This window comes from Nipponia nippon, unplaced genomic scaffold (assembly GCF_047370975.1).
Source record: "Nipponia nippon isolate SJK-2023a ecotype South Korea unplaced genomic scaffold, ASM4737097v1 scaffold_8, whole genome shotgun sequence".
NCBI classification, from domain to species: domain Eukaryota; kingdom Metazoa; phylum Chordata; class Aves; order Pelecaniformes; family Threskiornithidae; genus Nipponia; species Nipponia nippon.
The window spans coordinates 21549034-21572241 of NW_028262402.1; the positions used below are offsets into that span (position 1 = coordinate 21549034).

The 23208-nt window shown below is 37.2% G+C and overlaps 1 protein-coding gene across 12 annotated transcripts in view; it reads left to right on the top strand.

Annotated features, from left to right (window-relative positions):
* The window catches only part of HOOK3 (hook microtubule tethering protein 3), a 96169-nt gene that overhangs the window by 24014 nt on the left and 48947 nt on the right, over positions 1-23208 (top strand). For 11 of the 12 annotated variants that reach the window (XM_087742420.1, XM_087742419.1, XM_087742414.1 and 8 more), the window contains 4 exons: positions 2979-3051; positions 11594-11644; positions 14753-14885; positions 17034-17101. In XM_087742420.1, the coding sequence (XP_087598546.1) occupies positions 2979-3051; positions 11594-11644; positions 14753-14885; positions 17034-17101 (325 nt within the window). Of the gene's footprint in view, positions 1-2978; positions 3052-9176; positions 9272-11593; positions 11645-14752; positions 14886-17033; positions 17102-23208 lie in introns of all 12 variants that reach the window. The other variant, XM_087742422.1, reaches the window with a different exon arrangement.

A 23208-nucleotide genomic window follows, 5' to 3' on the forward strand; every position in this document is an offset into this window, starting at 1 on the left:
TGATGGAAAATTTTTTATTTCAGATTTGATTTCCATTAGTTTGATACAGGGGGAAAGCATTGCTGTTGGTGTTAATTCTGAACCTTAATTGGACTTTCAAGGACAGCAATGAAATTATAATGGCACACTAGGCGTGATTCTGAGGTGATTTATGCATGAGGAAAGGATGATCATTCTAGGTTTGCTTGGTGTTGATACCCAACCTGTTGCTTTTCTACTTGTTGTATTCCTGGCAAAGTGTTTTTTGTAATATGCTACTAACTATTCTGTAATTTGCATGGAGGTGATGTAAAGAGAATTGTTGGTACTATTCTGACCACTGTTACATGTTGATGATTTAGAGTAGATTGCTTATCAGCTGCTGGACCCTTGGATACTTCCATGAGGTTTCTGTACTTAAAAAGAAAAAACAAATGGGATCTGTGCGAGAGGACTACCACACTGAGTTTAGATTTAATTCTCAGGGACCTTCCTTATGTATGTCTGATACATATAAAGGTGTAGGTAGCCCAAGACTTCCATCAAGACAGTGAAGGCCAGTTGCTGGTCCATGTGTTACTTTTATTGCAGTAGTAGCTGAGAAGAGCTGCTTAGTTGCTATTGAAGTACAGGCTTCCATAGTGGAATGAGTTGGAGCTGACCGTGAAGTCCTGTTGCTCTTCCTCATCTGATGCCCTTACTGTTGAAAATGAGATGTGTAATGTTAGCCATCCAGTCAGTCCAAATATAATTCTGCTTGTGGGCCGTTGTTTATGCTTACCAATGTTGCTTCTTAGAGTCGTTGTTTACAATGAAAATAGTAAGTGAAGAATTGGTATATTCATGGCACTGCAGCCTTGAAGCAGCTGAAGATGTTAATGGCCAAGTGCAATCCTTAAAATGATAAGATACAGTCCTTGAAGTCCTGTTGGTCTTTTTTGCTGGTGAAGCACAGGTAAGTAGGCATACCTGCTTTTTCACTCAGGTACAACACTTTGTAGTTGAGTCTGTTGTAAGCAAGGCTCACTTGGCTGTTGGCAATTCCCAGAAGACCCATCTGAAAGATACTAGGGTGCTTTTTGAACTCCACACCTCAAATGCAATCAACTGGTGCTACATGGGGCTTGAACTTTCATTTTTTTTCATTATTGTCCAGGTGATTTTGTTGTGATTGAGTGGAAGTTAGGCAAATTAAGACTTTTTTGCAAGGAGAGCCATTGGTTTCATGTAAAAGCTGAATGTGAGCCGTTTTCATCTCTAGTAGATCTTGTATGTATTCGAATCAATTTCATTGTTAGGTTTACATGTCTTCTGAGGGCAGAGAGGCCATTTGAAAGCTATTTGAAAACATCCATTTCAAAACCAGATGAAACTCTGGATAAGACATTGCTTTTTCTGTTTCATAGTTAAGATTCTCTCATCTGTGCTAGAACTGCACTGTTTGTGAATGGGAGTAATTTGGAGTCATCAACTTAACTAGTAATTAAAGCTGTTCTTCCAGCTATATGTTTGCGGATGCCATGTCAGAGGAAAAGAAATATGCCATAATCTTCACCAGAGTCTGTAAAAATAGCAATTGAAATGTGTCAGTACAGAAACATTGCTATTTGTGATCTCTCTCCGTTGCTGTGTATTGTATCACGGGCTGCTTGCAGACCTTGATGCATTGTGGAGAAGGCATTGTGGGGAAGATGGAGTACAGGAGATACTGTGCATCAGGTAAAAAGTGTGGCTACAAAGTCTGTGCCCTAATATAAGTACTGATGTACTTGCTGTTTTACAGAATATATGATGTCATTTGAATCTCCAGGCAGATTCATAGTTTTCTTGAGCTTTTGCCAAAAGATCTCATGTCATCTTGCCCTTAAAAAAAGGGCTCAGTCCAGAACCCTTCTATCTGTAGAGGATACAGCAGTAAATCTAATAGTACGCAGTGGCAAACGCAGCAGTATAAGTCCAGAAATTGGAATACTTCATATGAAACTCTAAGCTGGCCTACCTCTTAAGAGCCTTACGCTTACAAAAAAAGAAAGGTGGGTTCCCCCCTCCCCCCCGACTCTATTTACTTTGTGTTGAATGAAATATGAGCCTTTCCTTATATTATGTTGACCTACTCCTTTAAAACCAGTTATTTGTAGTGCATTCTCTCTCCTTAGTTCTGATCATAGCATTTTCAAAATTCTGTATAAGGAAAATTTGACTGAAGTGAACAGTAGAAAATGTTAGCCTTTTCGATGATCTTGGAACTTGGGGGCAAGAGAGTCTTGGGAGCTGTCTTGAAGAAGCAACTTATGGAAGGTGCTTGTGAGAAAAGGAAGAGAGGAAAGATGTTTATAGAAATAGAAGCATACTCTACAAGCAGTAGGTGTTCTTCTGTTATTTATCTTGATTGCCTCGTCAAAAGTGCAGGAGATAGAAAAACTTCTAAGGAAAGGTGTTCACAAAAAGATCTGTCTAGGGTTATAATGAAAAAAGATTTGCAAAAACTGATAGTGTTTGGTGGATGAAATAATAGTAAAGTGTGTTCTCAGTAGTAAATACTTCAGTGATACTTCTTAACTCTTCTCACTGTAGAAAGACAACATATGCTTCCCATTTAGAAGTTGAATAGTTGTAAGCAGTGTATAGCAGTAGGTATCCATAATATGTGGAAAAATGATAATCTTTGTAACACTTTCAAGTAATGCAAGCAAATACTGCTCCAGCACCAGCTGATAAATTAGAGGAAGAAGAACTTGCAGAGGGAAAAACTGGCAAAATGCATTCCAACGCGTTAGCTACTCATGGTACAAAAATAAAGCTGTGCTGTCAAAAGGGTGCAAGGCCTTAGAAAAATGAGTAGTAACAGGATTCTGAACTACTATATACAGGCCATGTGTTGGATTCAGAGGTAGTGATTTCAGTAACCTCAGCCTCAGATAGGGGCTTGATCACTAAAGTATCCTTGTAGTTTCTGTAACCTGTTTTTAATGAATACTTTACATTTTTGTGTGTTTCAGAGATCCAGCGTACTTTGATGAAAACTGGCTGAACAGGATCAAAACAGAAGTAGGAGATAATTGGAGGCTAAAGGTATTTGACTTGGCTTGTCTGTGAATCTGTATTTCAGTTCTTAATATAATATTGTATCTAAATATGAACATATTTCTAGATTAAGACCTTGCTTTATAGTACAGCATTTTGGATTTTAGACCATTTTAATTACACTTATTTGTTTTTTATGTTGTTAGTCCTGCACAGTTTAGCAAAGAGAAGACATTTTTAGTTTGTAAATAGGTTTCAATAATTTAAAAAGAAAATATTAAAATAAACTTTGTGCTTCACTTATCTCCTTTGTTTTTCAAATGTTGAACGAAATATTTTTTTAAATGCAAAGTGTGAAAGTAGTATTAAAAAAAAGAGCTCTGAGAAGCAACTGGATAAAAATAGCAGAATAATAAGCAATTTATTTAAATAAAAATGGTAAAGTGTTGTTTCCTTTTACTTTGTCAGCTCTGCACAACTACTGAGCTTTAGGAGAGGAAGTCATGTTTTTTCTGTGGTGTTTGTACTCAGCATGTTTTTTAACCACGGCCTATTTGCTGGGTCATTTGTATCACTTGGTATTCTAGTACTTTCACTGCAAACCTTAAGGCAATAGAATTTACAATGTTATGGCTGAGGAGCATTTTGGTTTATAAAATGTGAAGAACATAGTTTCACATGCAGATGTTAGTGTGGTTTCTGACCCGTTTTGTTCAGAGAATGATATATGTACCTTTCTAAATTGCTATTTCCAGCCTGACTACTTAGGGAAACAAAATAGTGGTGGTTTGTCTGGTAGTTCATGTTTCCTATAAAACCATTTTGTTCCAGCCACCAAAAACTTTACTGAGCATCAGGGGAAGGGCCACAACTGTGAAATGCTCTAGTACTTAGAGGATCCTCAACATCACTGACTGAATAGAAGGGACACAGATTAAGTGCCCTCTGAGACAAGGGTGGAGCATACTGCTGCTGTATATGTTTTGACTTGGCCAGCAGACCTGTCAGTGAGGTCTCTGCTGCCTGGCCGGTTATGTGCAAGTCTGGGCTGCTGTATAATGTTTTGTCTACCAGGGCTGCCAGCAAAAATGTGGGTACATTGACGAGGATATATTGACTGGCTGGTGAATAAAAGATGTGATCCCTAAAAAAGCTTTGTTAGTTCTGCTGCTTGTAGAGCAGTTAATTTAAATGAACTTTTCAAAGAAGCATATGGAATTTCAAGGGACAGCTGGATACAAGGGTTTATTTTTCTCTAAAATATTTCTGTGGCTTTTTTCTAAGGAATATTGAAGCCTTGGCTGTTAAATTTGGAGAACAGCAAATTGAGAACTTTGTTATAATAGAAATTCAGCTGACTGAAAGTGGAGTAGCAGCTTCTGTAACTCTCATGGAGCTTGGGGAATAAATTTTTTTGTCTCCTACCAATTTGGCAGATACCAAGGCTTAGCAGGTGTCAATTAAAAAAACAAAACAAAACAAAAAAACAACTGAGCAATCTAGTAACTTCCTCATGTGATTGAGGTTGGAAAAACATCAGGTCAAACTTCGGTTCTTGCTGCTGTCATTCCTTCTTGTTTTTCATAAAGCCATGTAAATAAGAACTAAAGACTGATTTTTTTGTTGTTGTTGTTGAAAAGAGATGTATGCTCCAGCTTTTTCTATATATTTTTATATACCACTTCCCTTTTAATGAAGAATACTAAAAGGCACAAATGTGATATTTTAACTTTTAATTTGTAACCAGGAAGATAATCCTATACTTTGCCAACTGTTCTTCTTCTTTATATGTGAGTAAACACTATTAGTAATCTAGTTGTTCAAATGTCTATCAGTCAAGCCATCGTTTATAGCCTGACTTGTAGGAACACTTGCAATCTGTGCACTTCTATTCGTATGTCACCAGATTTACAATGTAGGCAACATATTTCTGTGTGACTCAGTGATACAGATTTCCCTTCGTATTTTAAGAAGCACCATGAAAAATGATAATCGGGTTACCGTACTACCTCAGAAGTCATGATAATGAGCTGAATTATATCCCTGTTGGTAAACGTGATTGCTCTTTGCCTCTGATATCACATGGTATAATAGTCACCACTTGTACAAGCTCTCAGTAATATGAACCACAGAAAGAAGCCAGTCTAGTAGGGAAAATAAGTTAAAAAACCAAACCAAAATGTAATGCGCAAGTAGTTCTACTTTGTGGAACAGTGGTTAGGAGGGCCTGATAGAGGTTAGTGTAGGCCTGATACAGCTCTTCTAACCACTGTTGAAAGAGATACTCAGAAAACCATGCAATTGTTAACTTTGAATTGGATGCTGTCCTGTATGAGGAATAAATAAGAATGTTTGGCTCAGCTTTCATTGTTTTTTTTGTTCAATAATTCACTTTCCCATAACTGCAAGAATGCAGTCTTATTAAAAATATTTTTCCTGTTGCTGTATCAGTTTAAAAGAAATGTATAAATTCACAGAGATGTTATATTCTTGGTTTCGGGGCAGGCCGTCTGACTTAAGAGATTAAGCAATGCACAGGATAGAAAAACGGAAATGCTGCAACTTGGGGGACTTGCAAATTAGGAAGCATTCAGCAAGTATTCTGTGTATTACAGCTGACCAGATCTTTGTTTACTGTGTTTAGTAGAGAAACATGTTATTACTTCTTTGGGGTTAAAATTTCTGGGGCGTAGCATACATCAGTGTACATAGCAGTTTGTGTTTTCTCTTGGGCAACAAAAAAAACCTACTTCTCACTGCTGCCTTAACTGCAATTTTATGTTGTGGTTAAAAAAAAAAAAAAAGACAAAGACATATCTCTTTCCTGATGTACAACTGAACACTTTCATATAGTCAGAGTTTAAACTGTGTACACACTAGTATTTCATGCTGAACAAGACACTTTGAAGATAAAACAGCCTTTATTGAAAATGGGGGAATGGCATAGAAAGTAATTCTGTTGCCAAAATTTTGCAGGAATGAAATTCCCTAATCAAGAAACAAAGTTCAATGTCAAGTCGTACACGAATACCAGTAACAGAACACAAATTTAAACAGTTAATGATTTGGTACACACATGTCAGTTTGGGCAATTATAGAGTAAGTTGTTGACTCTGGGGCATGGGGTAAAACTGACTTCCCCCCCCCCGTTCCATTCCGTGCGGTCATACTTTGCTTGGGAAAGGAAGGAAATACTTTGTTCAGCTTGATTTCTGACTTTTTCTTCTGGACTTTTTGCTTTGGCATTCAGACTATGGCATCAGTTTAAAGTACAATTTTATCGATGTTTATAGTAGCAAGCTGTGTTTGTTCCATTACTGAATAACATGTTCAAACAATAGGAGCCACTAGACTTTCTGCAACTAGTACAGTTTGAATGCCTTGTGTTTGATACAGTATTGCAAAATGGAATCACCAATGAAATTAGAGCACAAACTACTTAGTGCTGTAATCTAAGTAAACAAACCTGATTTATGAGAATTAATTTTGACTCCCTGCAGTAGCACAGTTATGTTTGCTCTGAATTCTACAGTGCAAGCTGTGTTGACTGGTGGAGTAATGGAAGCTAGTTTTCGGTGTACAGTATCAGCTTTCTGCTACTTTCTTGTTCCTTTGCAAGAGAAGGGAGCACTTATTCATGAGCAGCCTTTTAGAGTTTTGTTTTTTTTTTTCTGGTAAGGGTGGAAGCCTGTCATGTGAATGTTTTTCTGCAAGCAAGAAGCGATTATAGGTGTATTGTAAGCCAGCATTCTTTTCTGTCAAAAAGATAATTAGCAAGTGATATATTTAACTCTGTTTCGATATACCCTTAATTCCTAAGTCAACAATGTCTCCAAATATAAGTTTAATGTGGGAATGCTCTCTGTGCTCAGAACCACATTTAATTTTTTTTTCTCTTGTCATTTACCTCAAGGTTCTTTTTGGCATTTCTTTTTTGCAGAAGACAGGTTGGAGGGGGATAACCCCCAAAGCTAGTGGTATAGTCTCGCTGTAGGCTCCATTTGTAATCAGTGAAGAGACAGGCTCTCACAGAACGCAGTTTAGAGCAGAAACCTGACGTATGTGGTGGGAATAATGCATGCACACTCTCTCCCCCTCCCCCTGCCACCTTTTTAAGTGCAGCCAGGAAGAATATGTACCTTAATGAGATATCTGAAGCTGACTGATTAAGAATTCTCTCACTACTTGCAAGTGTGCCCTAGCAACGCTTCCAGAAGTTATAAGGTTCTTAATTACAACCTGTGTGAAGGAAAATAGGTCTGTGCATAATTACCCAGGAAAGATACTGTTGAACAGCATTTCAGAACATTGAGGTTCCATTCAGACACTTCAGGGCCTGAAATGTACAAGCATAAGTCTATTTACAGAGTCTTCAGTGCAAACAGGATTTCAGTCATACATGTGATATAAGGATAAATACAAAATTGGGGACTGGCTGTCATAATGTTAGTGAGAAAACAAGAGGGTAGCTAACCCATGCTCCCTTTTTCTTAGCAATCATAAGCTTAAGGGCGTATCTACTGTCCACTTCATCAGACTTTTGTTTTGTTGTTCAAGTACATTCATAAAGAGAGAAATCTAGACAGGCTACCCTTACAGACCCTCAGTTTGGAACGAGTAAGTAAATTGTAATTAAATAAAAATAGATATTTCATATGACAGGTGAGAAGAAACTCGCAAACATTAAGTCATACAGTGTTCTCAGGTCATGTGATGCCTTCAGTAACCCAGGGCACATCATGTCTGCTTTCATTCCAGTCAGTATGTCAGGTTAATGTTGTGTCATAAGGGCCAGTCTCATACTGAACAATGTGTGCTAACTATGTAGTACTATACTGAAGCCAAGATGGCTGTGAACTGAGAGGGTAATGATCATTTAACATGAAGAACATCCACACAGCTCTGCTGTGAATATTAGTGAAATCTAGGTGTTCAAAGAATGAATGATAACATGCAGGTTGCCTTTGTGGATGCATTAGTTCAAAGCGGATGTCCTCTCCTTGGTAATATGAGACTGGGGAAATAAAACAGGAAATAATGGCTGGAAAAGAGATTGCAAATGAATAGAGATTTGTCTAGAAATACTTGATAATCCATCTATTTTAAGTTGCAACAGCTTTTGAAGTGGAATAAAGCATAGTTGTCACTATTTTTTTTTCCCAGTAAGTTTCATGTCTTTTGCAACAGAGGTATGGGTGCAGGGGATAGATGTGAAAGAGGTTGTGCGGGTAGTGTACGTGCTTTGTATGGAAAAGGAGGAAGTCAGGTTGCTGATGCAAGCAAATAAGCATCCCATGTGACCATGGGCTGATCTCCAAAGGATGATACAGCGCTTTAGTCATGATCGATACTGGAAATTCTCTCTGTTGTGTTCTATCATTGCATGACTTAATGGTCTTTGTTAACTAGTTATAGTTAGATTTTTGCCATGTGCTTAAAAAAAGAGGAAAAAAAAATCTGAACAACCATCACCTGCTGTGATTTAGAATTCTGATGTAATGGGTTGTCTGTAATGCTTTCTTGTGCTGTTGTTCATTTTCATTCATCTCTGTTTGAAGTCTTCCTTTTAAGAATTTATGCTATGACCTGACAAATGTTACTGGAGCTACTGAGTTGAAACTCAAAATAGAAAACATTTGTGGTAGTTTCCCCATGATGATTCTCTGCCAGTGACAGTAGAACTATCTAAGTGTATTCACTGCAGACAAGTTAAAAAAAAAAAAAAAAATTGAGAGCCCTCTGAGTAATACTGAAGATCATTGTTAAGTTTAATCCAGTCTATAAAGAAGCTGCTTTAGCCTTATAATTGTCTGATTGTGTGCCAGATACAAAGATGATATAGTTAACTCTTGAAAGCAAGTTATCCTAGTACTGCTGATTGACAGTGGAATAAAATAGCACCTCAAAGATGAGATTTTTTTTTTCAGGTTGTTTGCTATTTTCTTTTTCCAAGGATGCTGCCCTATATGTTAGTTTTGATGACAGATTTTGATCAATATTGATTTTGTTCCAGCATCTCAACTCTAAGGTCTAGGAAAGTTATATGGAGGAAGATGACTCTTTGTGTTTAAGGGATTTTAATTCAAACAATGTTTAAAAGGAAAGTGGAAAAGAAGTACTTTGTAGGCAGGTACTTTCAATTTTGTTTCTCATTTTTTGGGATTATGTTCAAGTTCAAGGTTCCTCACAATGTTCTCATCGGTAAACTGGACTTAAATTCTGCAACATGGCCTTTGCGTTTCTGTGACACTTTCTGCAGCAGACTCAGGTAAATTACAAGCTGGAAGACTTTAATGAATCAAGGTTGAAAATTATATTCTAATCGGTGCAGTATTCTTTTTGGTGATTTGACATCAGAATAAAATTATTTACATTTCTTTAAATTCTTAAATCTGTTGCAGGCTTTGGTTATGATTTTGCATAGCCTTGGAGAGGTGGTGGGGATTGCTTTTGGGCAGACAGCTAGAAGATAGTTGTATTTCTTACAGAAACATGATGTGTTAAGTGTAATATTACAGAAATAGTATGTGTTTGGGAGTAGAAGATGTAAACCTGAAAGTAAACTAATTATTATGCTGTTATGGAAGGGACAGTAAATTTTGTTATATGCTTGCTATCATATAGCATCTCCAGTTCTCATTCTAGGTTGTCAGAGTATTTCATGTGTCACTTTTCAAGTCCAAGTGAATTTTTGTTTCTTGTATGACTTAAAGTTCAGTGATTATGAAGACAATCAGGATGTTCTTATATCTTAGTAAGTGGGTAGCTTTTGCCATTTGTTTCCCAAACGGAGTGGATTAATAAAAATAAGGTAATCAGATCATTATCACGTCAGATTTCCTGGCTAAATCTTTTAGTGTGTGTGTAGCCTGTTGCTTTCTTGAGTTTCTCTTAGAAAAGAGACTGAATTTTGCTTTCATCACCTCAGTTTTGTCTGTGACTGGGTTGAAGTGTTGAGTTTGTCCCTGGATTTCAGTATCATGTTTCCTAACTGTTTTCTGTAGCGTTTCCTCAGATCTTCTATCTCAGATAGATGACTTCTGCCAGTGGACCGAATCTCCTAGATGGATATTTTTGGAATGTAATCAAGAATATAGAAGTTATTGTGGACTTTAAAGACAGTGGGATTTGAGAGTTTTCGCTCTCCCTTCATTATAGTTCCACAGTTTGCTGCTGTGGCTACTGTTGTCAGCAACAGCACTTTGTGAATCCTAATTTAGTCAGGTTCAGTCTTTGCAGAATCTGTGTATAGACTTCATAGAACTACAGGATCATTTAACTTGGAAAAGACCCTTAAGATCATCAAGTCCAACTGTAAGCTTACCACTATCAAGTCTGCCACTAAACCATGTCCCTAAGTGTCATGTCTACATGACTTTTAAATACCTCCAGGGATGGTGACTCAAACCCTTCCCTGGGCAGCCTGTTCCAGTGCTTAACCCTTTCGGTGAAGAAATTTTTCCTAATATCCAGGCTAAACCTCCCCTGGTGCAACTTGAGGCCATTTCCTCTTGTCCTATCGCTTGTTACTTGGGACAAGAGACCGACCCCCACCTCGCTACAGCCTCCCTCCAGGTAGTTGTAGAGAGCGATAAGGTTTTCCCTCAGCCTCCTTTTCTCCAGAATAAACAACCCCCGTTCTCTCAGCTGCTCCTCTTGTCACAGGAGAGAGTGCACTGCTACTACTATCTGAATTACTTGCTTGAATACTTGGACGTTAATTGGTGGGAATCTGTAGCAGTTACTTTCAGCAAAGATTTCTTTTTTTCTAAATATCACCTATGAGATCCATTGGGCATTTTTATAATTTTTAAATGCACTCTTTATCTCAGAAACTTGATGTAAAGTTTTTTTTCTGGAAAGGAGCTCTACTCAGTACTAGAGAAGTGTGGCATAGATTCTATACAGCAGGAGAAACTCAACTGGTGCCATTGGTTATGGAAGTGAACAGAAGCTATCTTTGTATGGCAGTGAAGGCATCACAGAGAAATGTGAATTTTGCCTTGATACTGTAAGACGGACATTCAGTTGTAAAGAACTGAAGGGTGGTGGTGGACACGAACAAAAATGAAAGAACTAAGAGGAATAATTAATGATAAAGTTACTAAATTAAGCTTACAGAGGTTGGGAATAAAGGAGGACATTGAGCAGTAGCTGGTCTTGGTTTGAAAGAAGAGGTTTATCTCTGCAGAAAGTAGATCACTAGGATGCTTTAAGAGAAGAAAGGAGGAAAAGAATACTTCAACTTCTGGATACAAAAATAATCCCAAGATAAACAATCCAAAAAAGATTCATGCTTTAGAGTCTGATCTAAAACCTATCCAAGACAGTGTGATGTTTGTCATAATTTAAATGGGTTCTGTCAATTAATAAAGATTTGTGATCAGGTCTGGAAGTCTGATCCTAAGGGACTACTGCATAACTTCCATGATTCTAAATTAAACTGCTCAAACAGAAAGTCTTATTGTGCAAATAGATGCAACTGTATGATTCTTCTGTGTGATTCTTCTGTGATTGCCTACTTTATGATCATTTCTCTGTAATTTATTCCCTGCATTTATTTTATTTCCTCCTTCTTCTTGTCACATAGGTGAGCAACCTGAAGAAAATTTTAAAAGGAATATTGGATTACAACCATGAGGTAAGAATCTACATCTACATTCATTTTTGTTACATATTTTAGTTAATCTATTTAATGTAAATTATATTCTATTGATTAAGTTCTGACTTTTTCTTGCAAAGTATTTGGCATACAGAGTGTTTCATGGCCTATTCTCAGGCGTTAGCCTTCTCTAAAACTTCTCACCTGCTTTATTGAATACTCAGAGCTTCCAGAGGAGTCTGATGTGCAAATTCTGTTATACAAACAGTAGATGTCTTTGCTGACTGTGTTCTGATGGTGGACTTTTAATAGTACCTGTGTCTGATTTCCTCTCCCCCCCACCCCCTGCCCCTCTCCAGCTAAAGACTGCCTCTTTCCTTTTCTCTTGAAGAGATGGAGTAAAGAGCGTTTTTAGTCTCTCCCCACATTAAAATTTTCAATGGAATGTTTTAATCCTAGATATTGGAGTCTGCCCTTGGCATTCTCACTTAGACTATTGAGCAAACTCAGAAATGAACCACTCCAGAGGAGATACAATACAGTATTTTTTTCAGCAGTGAATCTTCAGCTGAAACATGCTTTTACTTTCAGTGATCTTTTGAGGCAAATTGATCTGTACAGGCTGCAGCACAAAATCCATAATGTGTACGTCCTGGACATTTCTTGTCTCAACATATGAGCTTCCCGTAAATACTTGGGAGAGGAAGACATTTGGTAATAAACTTAAGTCTTTAAAAGTGAGCAGATTTGCAGAAAGAAAAAGTTAGACTCATAAGCTTATATTCAGTAAACGGTCAGGTATCCATGTTGAAATAAATTTTGAAAATTGATGGTGAAGCAAGCTGGTCATAACTGACAATTCTAGAAAGAAGAAAATAAGTTTTTTGTTATTGAAAATGAATATTACTTTGACAAAGTGATGCCAGCTTCTTTTCAGCTAGGTGGTATGTATGATTATTAAATTTCTGGTGTGAAAACTTTAGTACTAAGCAAGTTTTGAGCTGTTTCAAGCTGTTTAAGTTCTGCAAAGGTAATGCGCATTTATAAGTTTGACTTGATTTTGATTTGGTTTCTTTTTTTTCTGCTGAGGCAATGCTTGTGGTGATAATGGAGGTGATCTGGATTCTACTATGAATCCTGGTTATGTTTTCCTCGACCTGATACCCTCTCCTAGCAGCCACCTTCTACAAAAATATGGATGTGAATGTATATGGATTTTACCTGATGTAGCTAAAAGCCTTTGAAAAATGTATATGCTAATTTTGTTCATCTTCAAAAATTAAAAAATTTGTATTGCATTCAGGGGGCCAGTCTTTCAATAGCTATTCTACGTTGCTGTCTTTGTCAATTATAGTATGGAAGAACAAGAAGCCAAAGTTACCTATTTATAGATTGCATGCTTTGTTATACCTTGTAATCTTGCTGCAGAACTCTGCTGCTCTGGAATTGAAACTTTCTTTTTTTTTTTTTTTTTTAAGGTCTTTTATGTATTAAAAAAGGGGAAAAATGCTCTTTTTCATCTCAGGTTATTTATTGCAGAGTCTGTCCTTCATTTTTATATTTCTTTGAATTTATTTTTTTGTTGAATTAAAATTGTATCTCGTGTTTATTTAAAAATCCTCTATTTACACTTTTGCATCCTTGGCTTTTTCATAGTGCCTCCCTTTTCCCTTCAGCTTTCTTCAACAGCAATTATATTATCAGTAACTATGGAGCTGTTGTAGTATTATTAACTTAAATCTGGTATTGCATTTGAAAGAAATTGAGGAACTACAGATCAATATATAAACACATATCAGATTTGTATAATTCAAAGAATATTGTGTTTTACTGTATTATGGCAGTCTATATACAATGGTAATATTTTCCATTGTGCTTGATGCATTCACAGAATTCTTATTTTCTCACTAGAATGACCAAAGGAAGTCTTTTCCAACAGGAATAAATCTGTGTCCTTTAAAGTATACAGACACTTTTAGTAGTGTTGGTACTTATTCTTTGAGAAAGCTGTTTAAAAAAATAATAATGCCACAATACAAAAAACACCATACAAAACAAGAACAAACTCAACCACAGTAATCCCACAAAGCCCAACCCTGAAAAACTTTTGAATGGCTTGATTTCCATGTATTCTTCATAAACATCTGTTAAATGTTTTTTATAAATACCTTTACCTGATTTTCTGTTTTTCTTGAGTATTAACATGAAAAAGGGCATCCGGCAAATAAGTGACTGATTCCCGCCATAGTCATTGTTTCTTTATCGCACCCTGCTTAAGAAGTGACAGTTTCTTTTTATCTGCAATTAATGTGTCAGAGATGTGTTTAATTCCATATTTCATATTCATATTCTCAGCCCCCTGAAAGCTCTTTATGAACAATTTAGCAGAATTGTTTAATTCTTTCTACTGACAATCATTAATGTAAATCCTTCTTAATTATAAATCAGATTACATTAATTGTAAGTCACGTGGTTTTTTGTTTTGCTTCGTTTTTTTTTTTTTTTTTTTCTTTCTGCATGTGGGCTGTTTAATTATGTATTGTACTATTACCTCAAATTCTCTTCCATAGAACTAGCTTTCTTAGCTCTGAGACTTGCTAAATATCCTTAAATTTTCTAAAAGTGTGAGGCCAAGTGATTGAATTTTTTACTGTCTTATATTTGTCATCCGTCAGTGCTAGACACATGTATTGCATAAGTGAAATATTTCAATTTCTGACTTTCTAGTGGTAAGAAATGTGAGATTTGTATGTAATATTTTATGCTACATAAGGCATTTTTAGGAGTAAGATTTTTTTAATGGAATGCTGAAAATTTTTTTTTCATTATCTATGTGCTGTTGATCACCGTGGAAGCCTGCCTTTGTTACCTTTCTTATCTGCAGAAAAAGATCTTGCTAAGTCTGAAACCAATAGTTTCTTATTAGTTGAGACAGTCAGGTTTGTCTTCTCCTAAATATTAGTTGTGTCAAGCAGTATGATTTAATATTTAGATGTTAGGTGTTAGGTAATTTAGTTTGTTTTAAAGGTGGATTGAAAACTATGTTAAAATACAAGTTGTTCTTGTTGATCCTGAATCATCTTTGTATTTTGAAATACGTGTGTATGTGTAGCGATACACACATGTATGTGCTGGGTCTTTATGCAGATTCTGGGGCAACAGATTAATGACTTCACCCTTCCTGATGTCAACCTGATTGGAGAGCATGCTGATGCTGCGGAGCTTGGGAGAATGCTTCAGCTTATTTTGGGATGTGCTGTGAATTGTGAACAGAAGCAAGGTATTACATTTTGAAAGCATGTTTTCTCCCAGGCAATGAATGAGAATCCAGCTTGTTGTGTAAATACTTTGGGGAAAAATTGTATTTCTCAGGTTGCTGTCAAATACAAATGAATTTTTTTTCAGTGCTGACATTATTTTGTCCTACAGATAATAACAGTTGTTTTGTTATAAACTTCAGTAGTTCTGGAGTCTCAAACTGTGGAACTGGTTTTGCTTCCAACATACTTATTTTCAATTTTTGTTTGCTGAGCTGAAAAGGCGCTCTATAAAGGAAAATTCTTGGGCCCACCCTTTAACCATTTATCAGGTAGATCGGGATAGTTAAGAATCAACAAATGTGGTTGCACTATTCTGTATGACTCTGGCTTTTAGGAATGCATTCCAGTCAGCATCTTATTACATGGCCAAGAGCCAACAGTATGACTGGGGGCTGGTCCGAAGATATGTCTGGTGTAATTTGGGATACTGTAGTTTCTGAGAATTTTGCATGGGGTTGGGAAATAGGAAAAAGTAATGTTGGCAACCATGCCCTTCTGGGCAGTAGCTAAAGACTGAGCGTGATACCTTAAGGGCGCCCAAAATGTCACTTGAGGCATCTGTTAGGCAATTGAATCCCAGTTCAGCAGTCACTGGAAGAGACTTCTGCCTCTCATGACTCCCATGGCACCAGCTGTCTATCTGACCTGCACAGGTAAAATAGGGACCCATTCATTTTTCCTGCAGGTGCCACAGAGGATGTGATGAACAATGCAGATGCTTGTTGAAGTGTCCCAAATCTCATGCTCTAAACCTGCCTTGGGTGCAGGGTGTCTTACTGGTAGTCAATTATCTTAAAGTATACTTAATTCCAGCCAGGTTAAGGTAACAAAGCAACTACTTAACACTTAAAACAGGAAGCATAGGAATACGTGTATAAAATACATGTGGGTAAGTAAAACAATGTTTACTGTATTTACATGAAAGTCACATCAAATATCTGTGTCTTCCTAATTTAACTCATTTTGGTTTCCTTTCTGACAAAATGGCAGCCAGGTTTTCAGACCTTTTGTTTTTCTCTTGCATGATGCATCTTAGCTTTTATAGCTAACTTCCCCTTTTCAGTTTTCTCAGGTGTCTAAATTACTTTAATTTCTCATTCAGAGATTACTTTTATTCATCCCTTAATCAAGAGAAAGTCTGGCTATCCTGTTAATTAAAAGAGAGGTAATTTTCTTCCATGAGTACATAAATAATTCTGTTTTATTAGGCCTCCTGTCCTCTCTGTTTTATGTAAAATTATCTTCCTTCCTTTTGGTGACCATTTGTCATCCTCAAGTGGGAAGTGTATCTTATTCCTTTGTTTCTCTTACTCTTTCAGTCTGGACATTAAAAACGTACATATTTGAAATATCGGAACAGTCTAGTTTTTTATACTTTGAGTGAGACTTGACATGACCTAATTAATCACTTTGAGGTGACTGATTCCAAGCGTCTTCCTCTTGGGCAAATCATTAAAAGAATACAGGTCACATGTAAAGTTCATCATATCTGACTGGAAACCATATGATACTGGGCAAGTCATAAACTCCTTGACTTGGTCTAAATGCCAGAATTTGTCCTCCTAACCACTGTATCATCTTAGAAGGTACCTGTTGTGCAGGTCACATCTACACATAGGTGAGGAATGAAAAAGTGGAGGTGACTTACTAGTGAAACAGCACAGAAATAAGAACAGAGAGCAAGAACAGATATGAAAATGCCTTGAAATGAGGATGCTGTAGGAAGGTAGGACATTATTGTTAAACTTGTGGAAAAGGACAACCTATGCATGGATCGTGTACTTGTAGTACTGAGTAGTTTGGGAACAAAGTGAGAGAAGGAGTGTAAGTAGTTATTTCAGAGGTGTGAGATACCAGAAGGAAAAAAAATGGATCACATTCATGTACTTTTTTCATTGTTACAGAGTTCCAAGGAGCCTGGAGTTATGTCTAAACATACTTCTCATAAAGTCTTGTTGAGCTTGTTGGGGTGGGACTTGACTGGTGATTGTGCATTTCGATGTCATCTATGGCACCTAGTCATTTTGTAGGAAGGATGCAGCTTCTGACCTCGTGTTCTTTGTGACTTGAGTTTCAACAGTGACTTTTCGGAATGCTCTTATTTTCAGAGTACATCCAGACCATAATGATGATGGAAGAATCAGTTCAACATGTTGTCATGACAGCCATTCAGGAGGTATGCTGGGATGCCCACAGTGTGTAAAAGTTTAGCCTTTCAGTATTTTACAGAAGTATGCTTTTTCCCACTTCGGAAAAACTTAGTTGGAAGTAAAAAAAAAAATAAGGGGCATAGATTTTGCTATTTTACATTGAAAAATATCTTATTTTTCCTTAGAAAAACAAATCAGTAAACTTGCTTTACGTCAAGGAACTCTGATTGAATGTCCCACTTTTCTTTAAATCTAGAAGGTTGAAACTTCTAGATATTTTTGATACTGGGTTCCCTTTCCTTTACCTTTACCTTTCCCACCCTGTGGCTCCTGAAGTACACTGGACTGCTTTTATATGAGTAACCAAATAGAATTTCTTCAAAATTTGTACCTTGAAAATGCAAAACTCCATGGACTGTTAATTTTTTTTTACTAGAACGTGAAAAGAAAGAGAAATGGATAGCATAGTATTCTTTTGTTGGCTGTAGTGTTATGAATAGGCTAATGAAAGTATTTTTGCTAATATGTTTTCACAACTGAGTAAGTATTGCGGTGTATTTTGGAAAAGTGCTGTTCAGTAGTAAATTAAAACCACAGTGAAAATTAAACCACAGTGTTAATGACCACTATAACCATGAAGTCCCCATGTGACTTTTTAGGAGTCTGAAGTGCCCATAAGTGAAGTGCCTATCAGTCTTCATAGATGAAGGTTTACTGCAGGGCAGGCCACTAAGGAAAGCAGGAAATGGCTGGTAATCCTGTTTCTTCTGAACCTGAACAAGAGAAACTAATTTCCACATTTTGCTCTAGAGCAATTTCACTTTTCTGTAATGTCTGGATAGAGAAAGAGATGTCAGTGAGCCTACAGGGACCCCGCCCCCTGTTATCACTTTGACCAATGCTGTATCCATACAGTTGTACATCCTGTTGTCTGTGTGTGGAGTGCTATCTGTAACATTGCAGAGAGGGCTTTTCAAATGAGCATTGAAAGAATCCTTATACTAAATCACCTTCCAGTGAGTGCTGCCAAGCACTAGTTTGCCTGGGTTTTGGAGTTTTTTACTTTTGCATTCTTTTTAACTGTAATACAATGTTTTGGTGGATTTTTGTAATGTCCTCTTTTATTAAACCCAACTTTCAGCATCACTTTATTTTGCACTATCTTAAAATAGAAAACCTTCTCTTATCTTCCCTCCTTCTGTTGAAAATCTCTCTGATTTTTGTGAAAATCGTCATTTGATAAAATAGATCTGAAGCAGCCCGCAGTTTTCGTCATTTCATGAGTAGGCATTGAACTTGTTTAGTGTTTGTGCCCTTTGTCAGACGTGGGGAGTAGAAGTGGGGAGAAATCGCAGGATGAGGGTCTGTTCTTCTGGAACAGATATTTGAAACTCAGTGAATCAAAAAGCTTACTATTCAGGTACTGGTGCAGTTCTTAGTGATTTTAATGCTACCTTCCAAGCTGCTTAGAAAACCAAGGCATTCAGAACTAAATGAGGAGGATCTCAGGCGCTTAACGAAGAGGTCAGAAAGTGTCTCAAAAATTTTGAGACACTTTGAAAGCGGGATCTCCCTCCATTATTTTTCAACAGTCTTGGGAGTCTGGAGAGGTCCCAGTCAACTGGAAGCTGGCAAAGGTTGTCCCAGTTTTCAATAAGGGAAAGAAGGAAGACCCTGGTAATTACAGCCCTGTCTCACTTCCGTGCCTGGCAAAATTACGGAGAAGGTTATTCTGGGAGCTATTGAAAAACACTTGAGAGACAATGCAGTCATTGGTCATAGCCAGCATGGGTTCAGGAGGGCAAGGTCCTGCTGAACTAACTTAATTTCCTTTTATGACAAGGTCGTGTATCTATTTAGTTGACCAAGGGAAACAAGTACATGTGTGGCTTTGGTTTTTTTTTATTTTTTTTTTTTTTTTATTTTAGCAGAGCTTTTGATACTGTCTCTCACAGTATGCTTCTGGACAAAATATCCAGCATACAGCTAGACAAGTCCGTAATACTTTGGGTGAGCAACTGGCTGACGAGTTGGGCTCAAAGAGTTACAGTAAATGGAGTTACATCAGGCTGGTGGCCAGTCACTAGTGGGGTTCCCCAGGGGTCAATTTTAGGGCTAGCGCTCTTTAATGTTTTTATACATGATCTGGAGACAGGAATCGAATGTACATTAAGGAAGTTTGATGATAATACTAAACTAGGTGGACTTCCTTGAGGGTAGAGTGGCCTTACAGAGAGATCTGGATAGACTAGAGAGCTGGGCAATCACCAGCCGTATGGAATTTGACAAGAGCAAGTGCTGGATTCTCCACTTGGAATGGGGTAATCCTGGTTATATGTGCAAACTGGGGGATGAGAGGCTGGAGAGCAGCCCTGCACAAAGATCTGGAGGTTTGGGTTGATGGCAAGTTGAATATGCATCAGCAGTGTCCCCTGGCAGCCCAAAGGGCCAACCGTATCCTGGGGTGCATGAGACACAGCATAGCTAGCTGGCCAAGGGGGGTGATTGTCCCACTCTACACCGCACTGGTGCGGCTCCACCTCGAGTACTGTGTGCAGTTCTGGGTGTCTCAATACAAGAAGGACATCAAATGATTTGAGTGTGTCTGGAGAAGAGCGACAAAGATTGTGAAAGGTCTTGAGGGCAAGACTTACGAGGAGTAGCTGAGGTCACTTGGTTTGTTCAGCGTGAAGAAGAGAAGGCTGAGGGGTGACCTCATGGCAGTCTACAACTTACTCAAGGGGGGGAGGTCCTGATCTCCTCTTTCTAGTGACCAGTCTTTGGACATGAGGAAATGGAACGAAGCTGCATCAGGGGAAGTTCAGACTGGACATTAGGAAAAGGTTATTTGCAGAGTTGGTGGTTGGTAACTGGAAGAGGCTGCCCAGGCAAATGGTCATGGCACCAAGCCTGTCAGTGTTCAAGGAGCATCTGGACGATGCTCTTAGTCATATGATTTAGTTTTAGGTAGTCCTGTGAGGAGCAGGGAGTTGGACTCAATGATCCTTATGGGTCCCTTCCAACTTGAGATATTCTATTATACTAACAAGAATTTAGATCCGGAGAGTCTACTCTGACAGCTGCAGTCTGTGTCTTTGGAGGGGTGAAACTTCACTGGATTTAAGGAGGTTTTTCTATTTCTTGGACTCAGAGCAGCTCTCAGAATCCAAGTGGCTTGGACTAAGCAATATGTAGGAGACACCAAAATAAAGCGTCTAGGAGAGTAGCTATATATGCATATTTGAAAAGTTGATATGTCACCTAATCCAAACATTTCATAGCATTTGACATGCAGTACTCTTTCCTCAAAATTAGGTATGTAAAAAGACCTCTCTAAGCTTTACTGATGTATTATGTAATTAATTTTTCTGTTTTAGCAAAGCACATATAAATGTTTTTTGATACTTCTTTGATTTTCATAAATAATCTTACCATGAAAATATTTCATGAGGCACAGTAGAAAAAGCCTCGGCCCTGTTTTCTTTGTTTTTTGCATGAAGCAGCTGATTTTTAAATGGAAGAAGGAACATTTTATGTTTTAAATTTTATTTGGTTATTTCAGTTTTTTTAATAACTTGTAACTCTTCAGCATTTCCTTTCTTCACTTATTTAAATGTTTAAAATAAAATATTAATAATAAAGTGTGCCTCATGCTCCATAAAGGTTTCATAAATTCAACAATGCTTTTCTGTTATTTTTTCAGTGCAGTCAAATTGATCTGGTGTATTGCCACTACCTAGATTCTTAGATTCTAATCTGCAGATGTGTATTTCTAAATGCAAGCTGTGCACAAGATAGAGGAAGAGCAAAAATGATAGAGCTATCAAAAATATTGCAAAAAATATTACATATAATTATAAATTATGTATTGTATATTCTGTAATAAATACTCCTATGTTCTGTTTATATTATTATAGTTTATTATTACTTGCAATTAATATGTTACTATGTATAATATAACATAGTTTTTAATTTCATAATTTGCAGATTTTTTTTAAAGGCAAAAAATCTTTCCTTACAGAAATTATTTTGGCCATTATGTATTTCATCTTTCCTTTCCTTTCCTTGACATCCTTTGGAAATTCTGCTGTGATTTTCCCAAGTCTTTTCTTTGAGCAGCCACGTTCATTATTGATGGAAGTAATAGCTGGGGAAAAAAAGCCTTTGCTGTTTACAACATCTCTAAACTTGATCAGTTAGCAGGTGTCTCTGCAGGTCAAGTTGAGAGTCAGAACAGGCTCTTAACAGCGAAGTACTAGAGGTAGTGTCAAAATTTGCCTGGGGTGCATAGCAAAAGGTACTTCCTGTCTGAACTAATACCAACTGTGTTACTTCCACAAAGCAGAAACTGTTAGGTTTTGTGGGGTCCATCTCCCCCCGGTATTTTGTCCTGACTGTTTAAAGGTTCATCTTGTCTGAAGTAAAAGTGGCTTTTGAATAGCTATGAAATGATAGAAAAATATTTCCTTGGGTCTGTCAGCAGTACTGGAGGAAGAAGAAAGTCCAGCTGCATTAAAGGATACACACTGTGTCATACGTAACCTTGGCTCTTAAAAAGCAAACAAACAGAAATAATGTTTTAAAAGAGAAAAACAACCTTCTGAATACAGAAGCTGGATTTTGACATTGTGTCATGGGCACTTAAATGAGCTTGTACAGTATTAGCAGCTGTAGAAGAAGCATTTCAGATAAAGCAAATGTTTCGAACTTTTAACATCAACTAAGTGGTGCAGCTGCATTTGCAAAATCATGCAAATCGTGTAGGGGGAAAAAAAGCATTCATAATTCAGGTTATTTGCATGCAGATTTTGTGATAGTTTTACCCCTTCCCTAGTCTTTATGTATCCATGACAACACAACTTGTTCATATTTCACAAGCAAAGCAGTTAAAAAGTGAAGGCTTTAATAATATAAAATTATCAGATCTACAAGTATTTTGTAAGACATCATACCAAAGCTTTGAGCATGAAAATATTTAGATGTAAAGGTTTAACAGGGAATGACAACTCCTTCCCATAAAACTAGACAAAGAATTATAGAAATTGTCATCTTGTCCAGGTTATTGTACCACTTAAAATCCAGATTGACCTCTTCACCATGGAATAAGCTCTCTTGATTTTAAGTGACATTTTGATTATTTGAACAAGTACTCGTGCTACTTCAAGTCTTCGTTCTAAATATGCAAAATAAGCCAGAAAAAGAGCAAGGAAGTAAATGCTAGTTGCTTGCTTTTTCACTGTGGGAAGCTCTTAAGCAGACTCTTCCTTCTGCTGTAGAGGCCTGATGCAATTGCTTGATTTTGCAGGCACTTTTTCGATTTCCCTTTTTATAATCAGTTCACTTGTAAAATCTCTGCACATCATCATCCATTAAAGGTACATGTGAAAACAGATGATAATACTATACTTAAGCTAAATTGTGAGTTTGGAGCTGAAAGCTAGTTCCAGTGCTGCAAAATTGTGACGGTGGACCTTTATGCCCACCTGTAGTTTGCTCCTGAAGAAAACTTGCAGCTGTGGAGGTAGAATGGGAAGGCCGCTTCCTTCTGCTTTTTATTCTCTTCAGTCAGCCAATTGAAATACAAATGAAATAAACGGCCACTCTAAACTCAAAAGTATTGGCATTGACCCATGCCTCCCAAGACCATGTGTTCTAATAACACAGTTGCAGGTTGCATGTGAAGCACTGAAACTATAGCAATACTTTGGGAATTTGTCTGAATGTGAGTTTGTACATAGAGGAGATATATAGCAGAACACAGAAAGAAAATTTGCTTTAAAAATTAATAATGATCTACTAGTATAATCAGATTAGTAATAAGTAATGCAGAAAGAGCTAATATGCCATTGAGCAGGTAACTGGGCATTTTGGAGCTCTAAACTTCAGTAGTATCAGAGAATGCTGATTGACAAGAAACAAAGTGAAGAATAGGGGAAACTAGGCAAGCCTGTTACCTTATATTTTTTAGGTGGATGGAAGGTGTAGTGTGTGTTTTGAGTTGACATACATATCTGTATGGAATCCTAAACCACATCATTCAGTAAAACTTTTCTTGAATTTTTCAGGAAATCTTATTAAAGAGAGAGAAGTTTGGATAGGTGGATGGAGTTGTACCTTATTAGCTGTGCTGTTT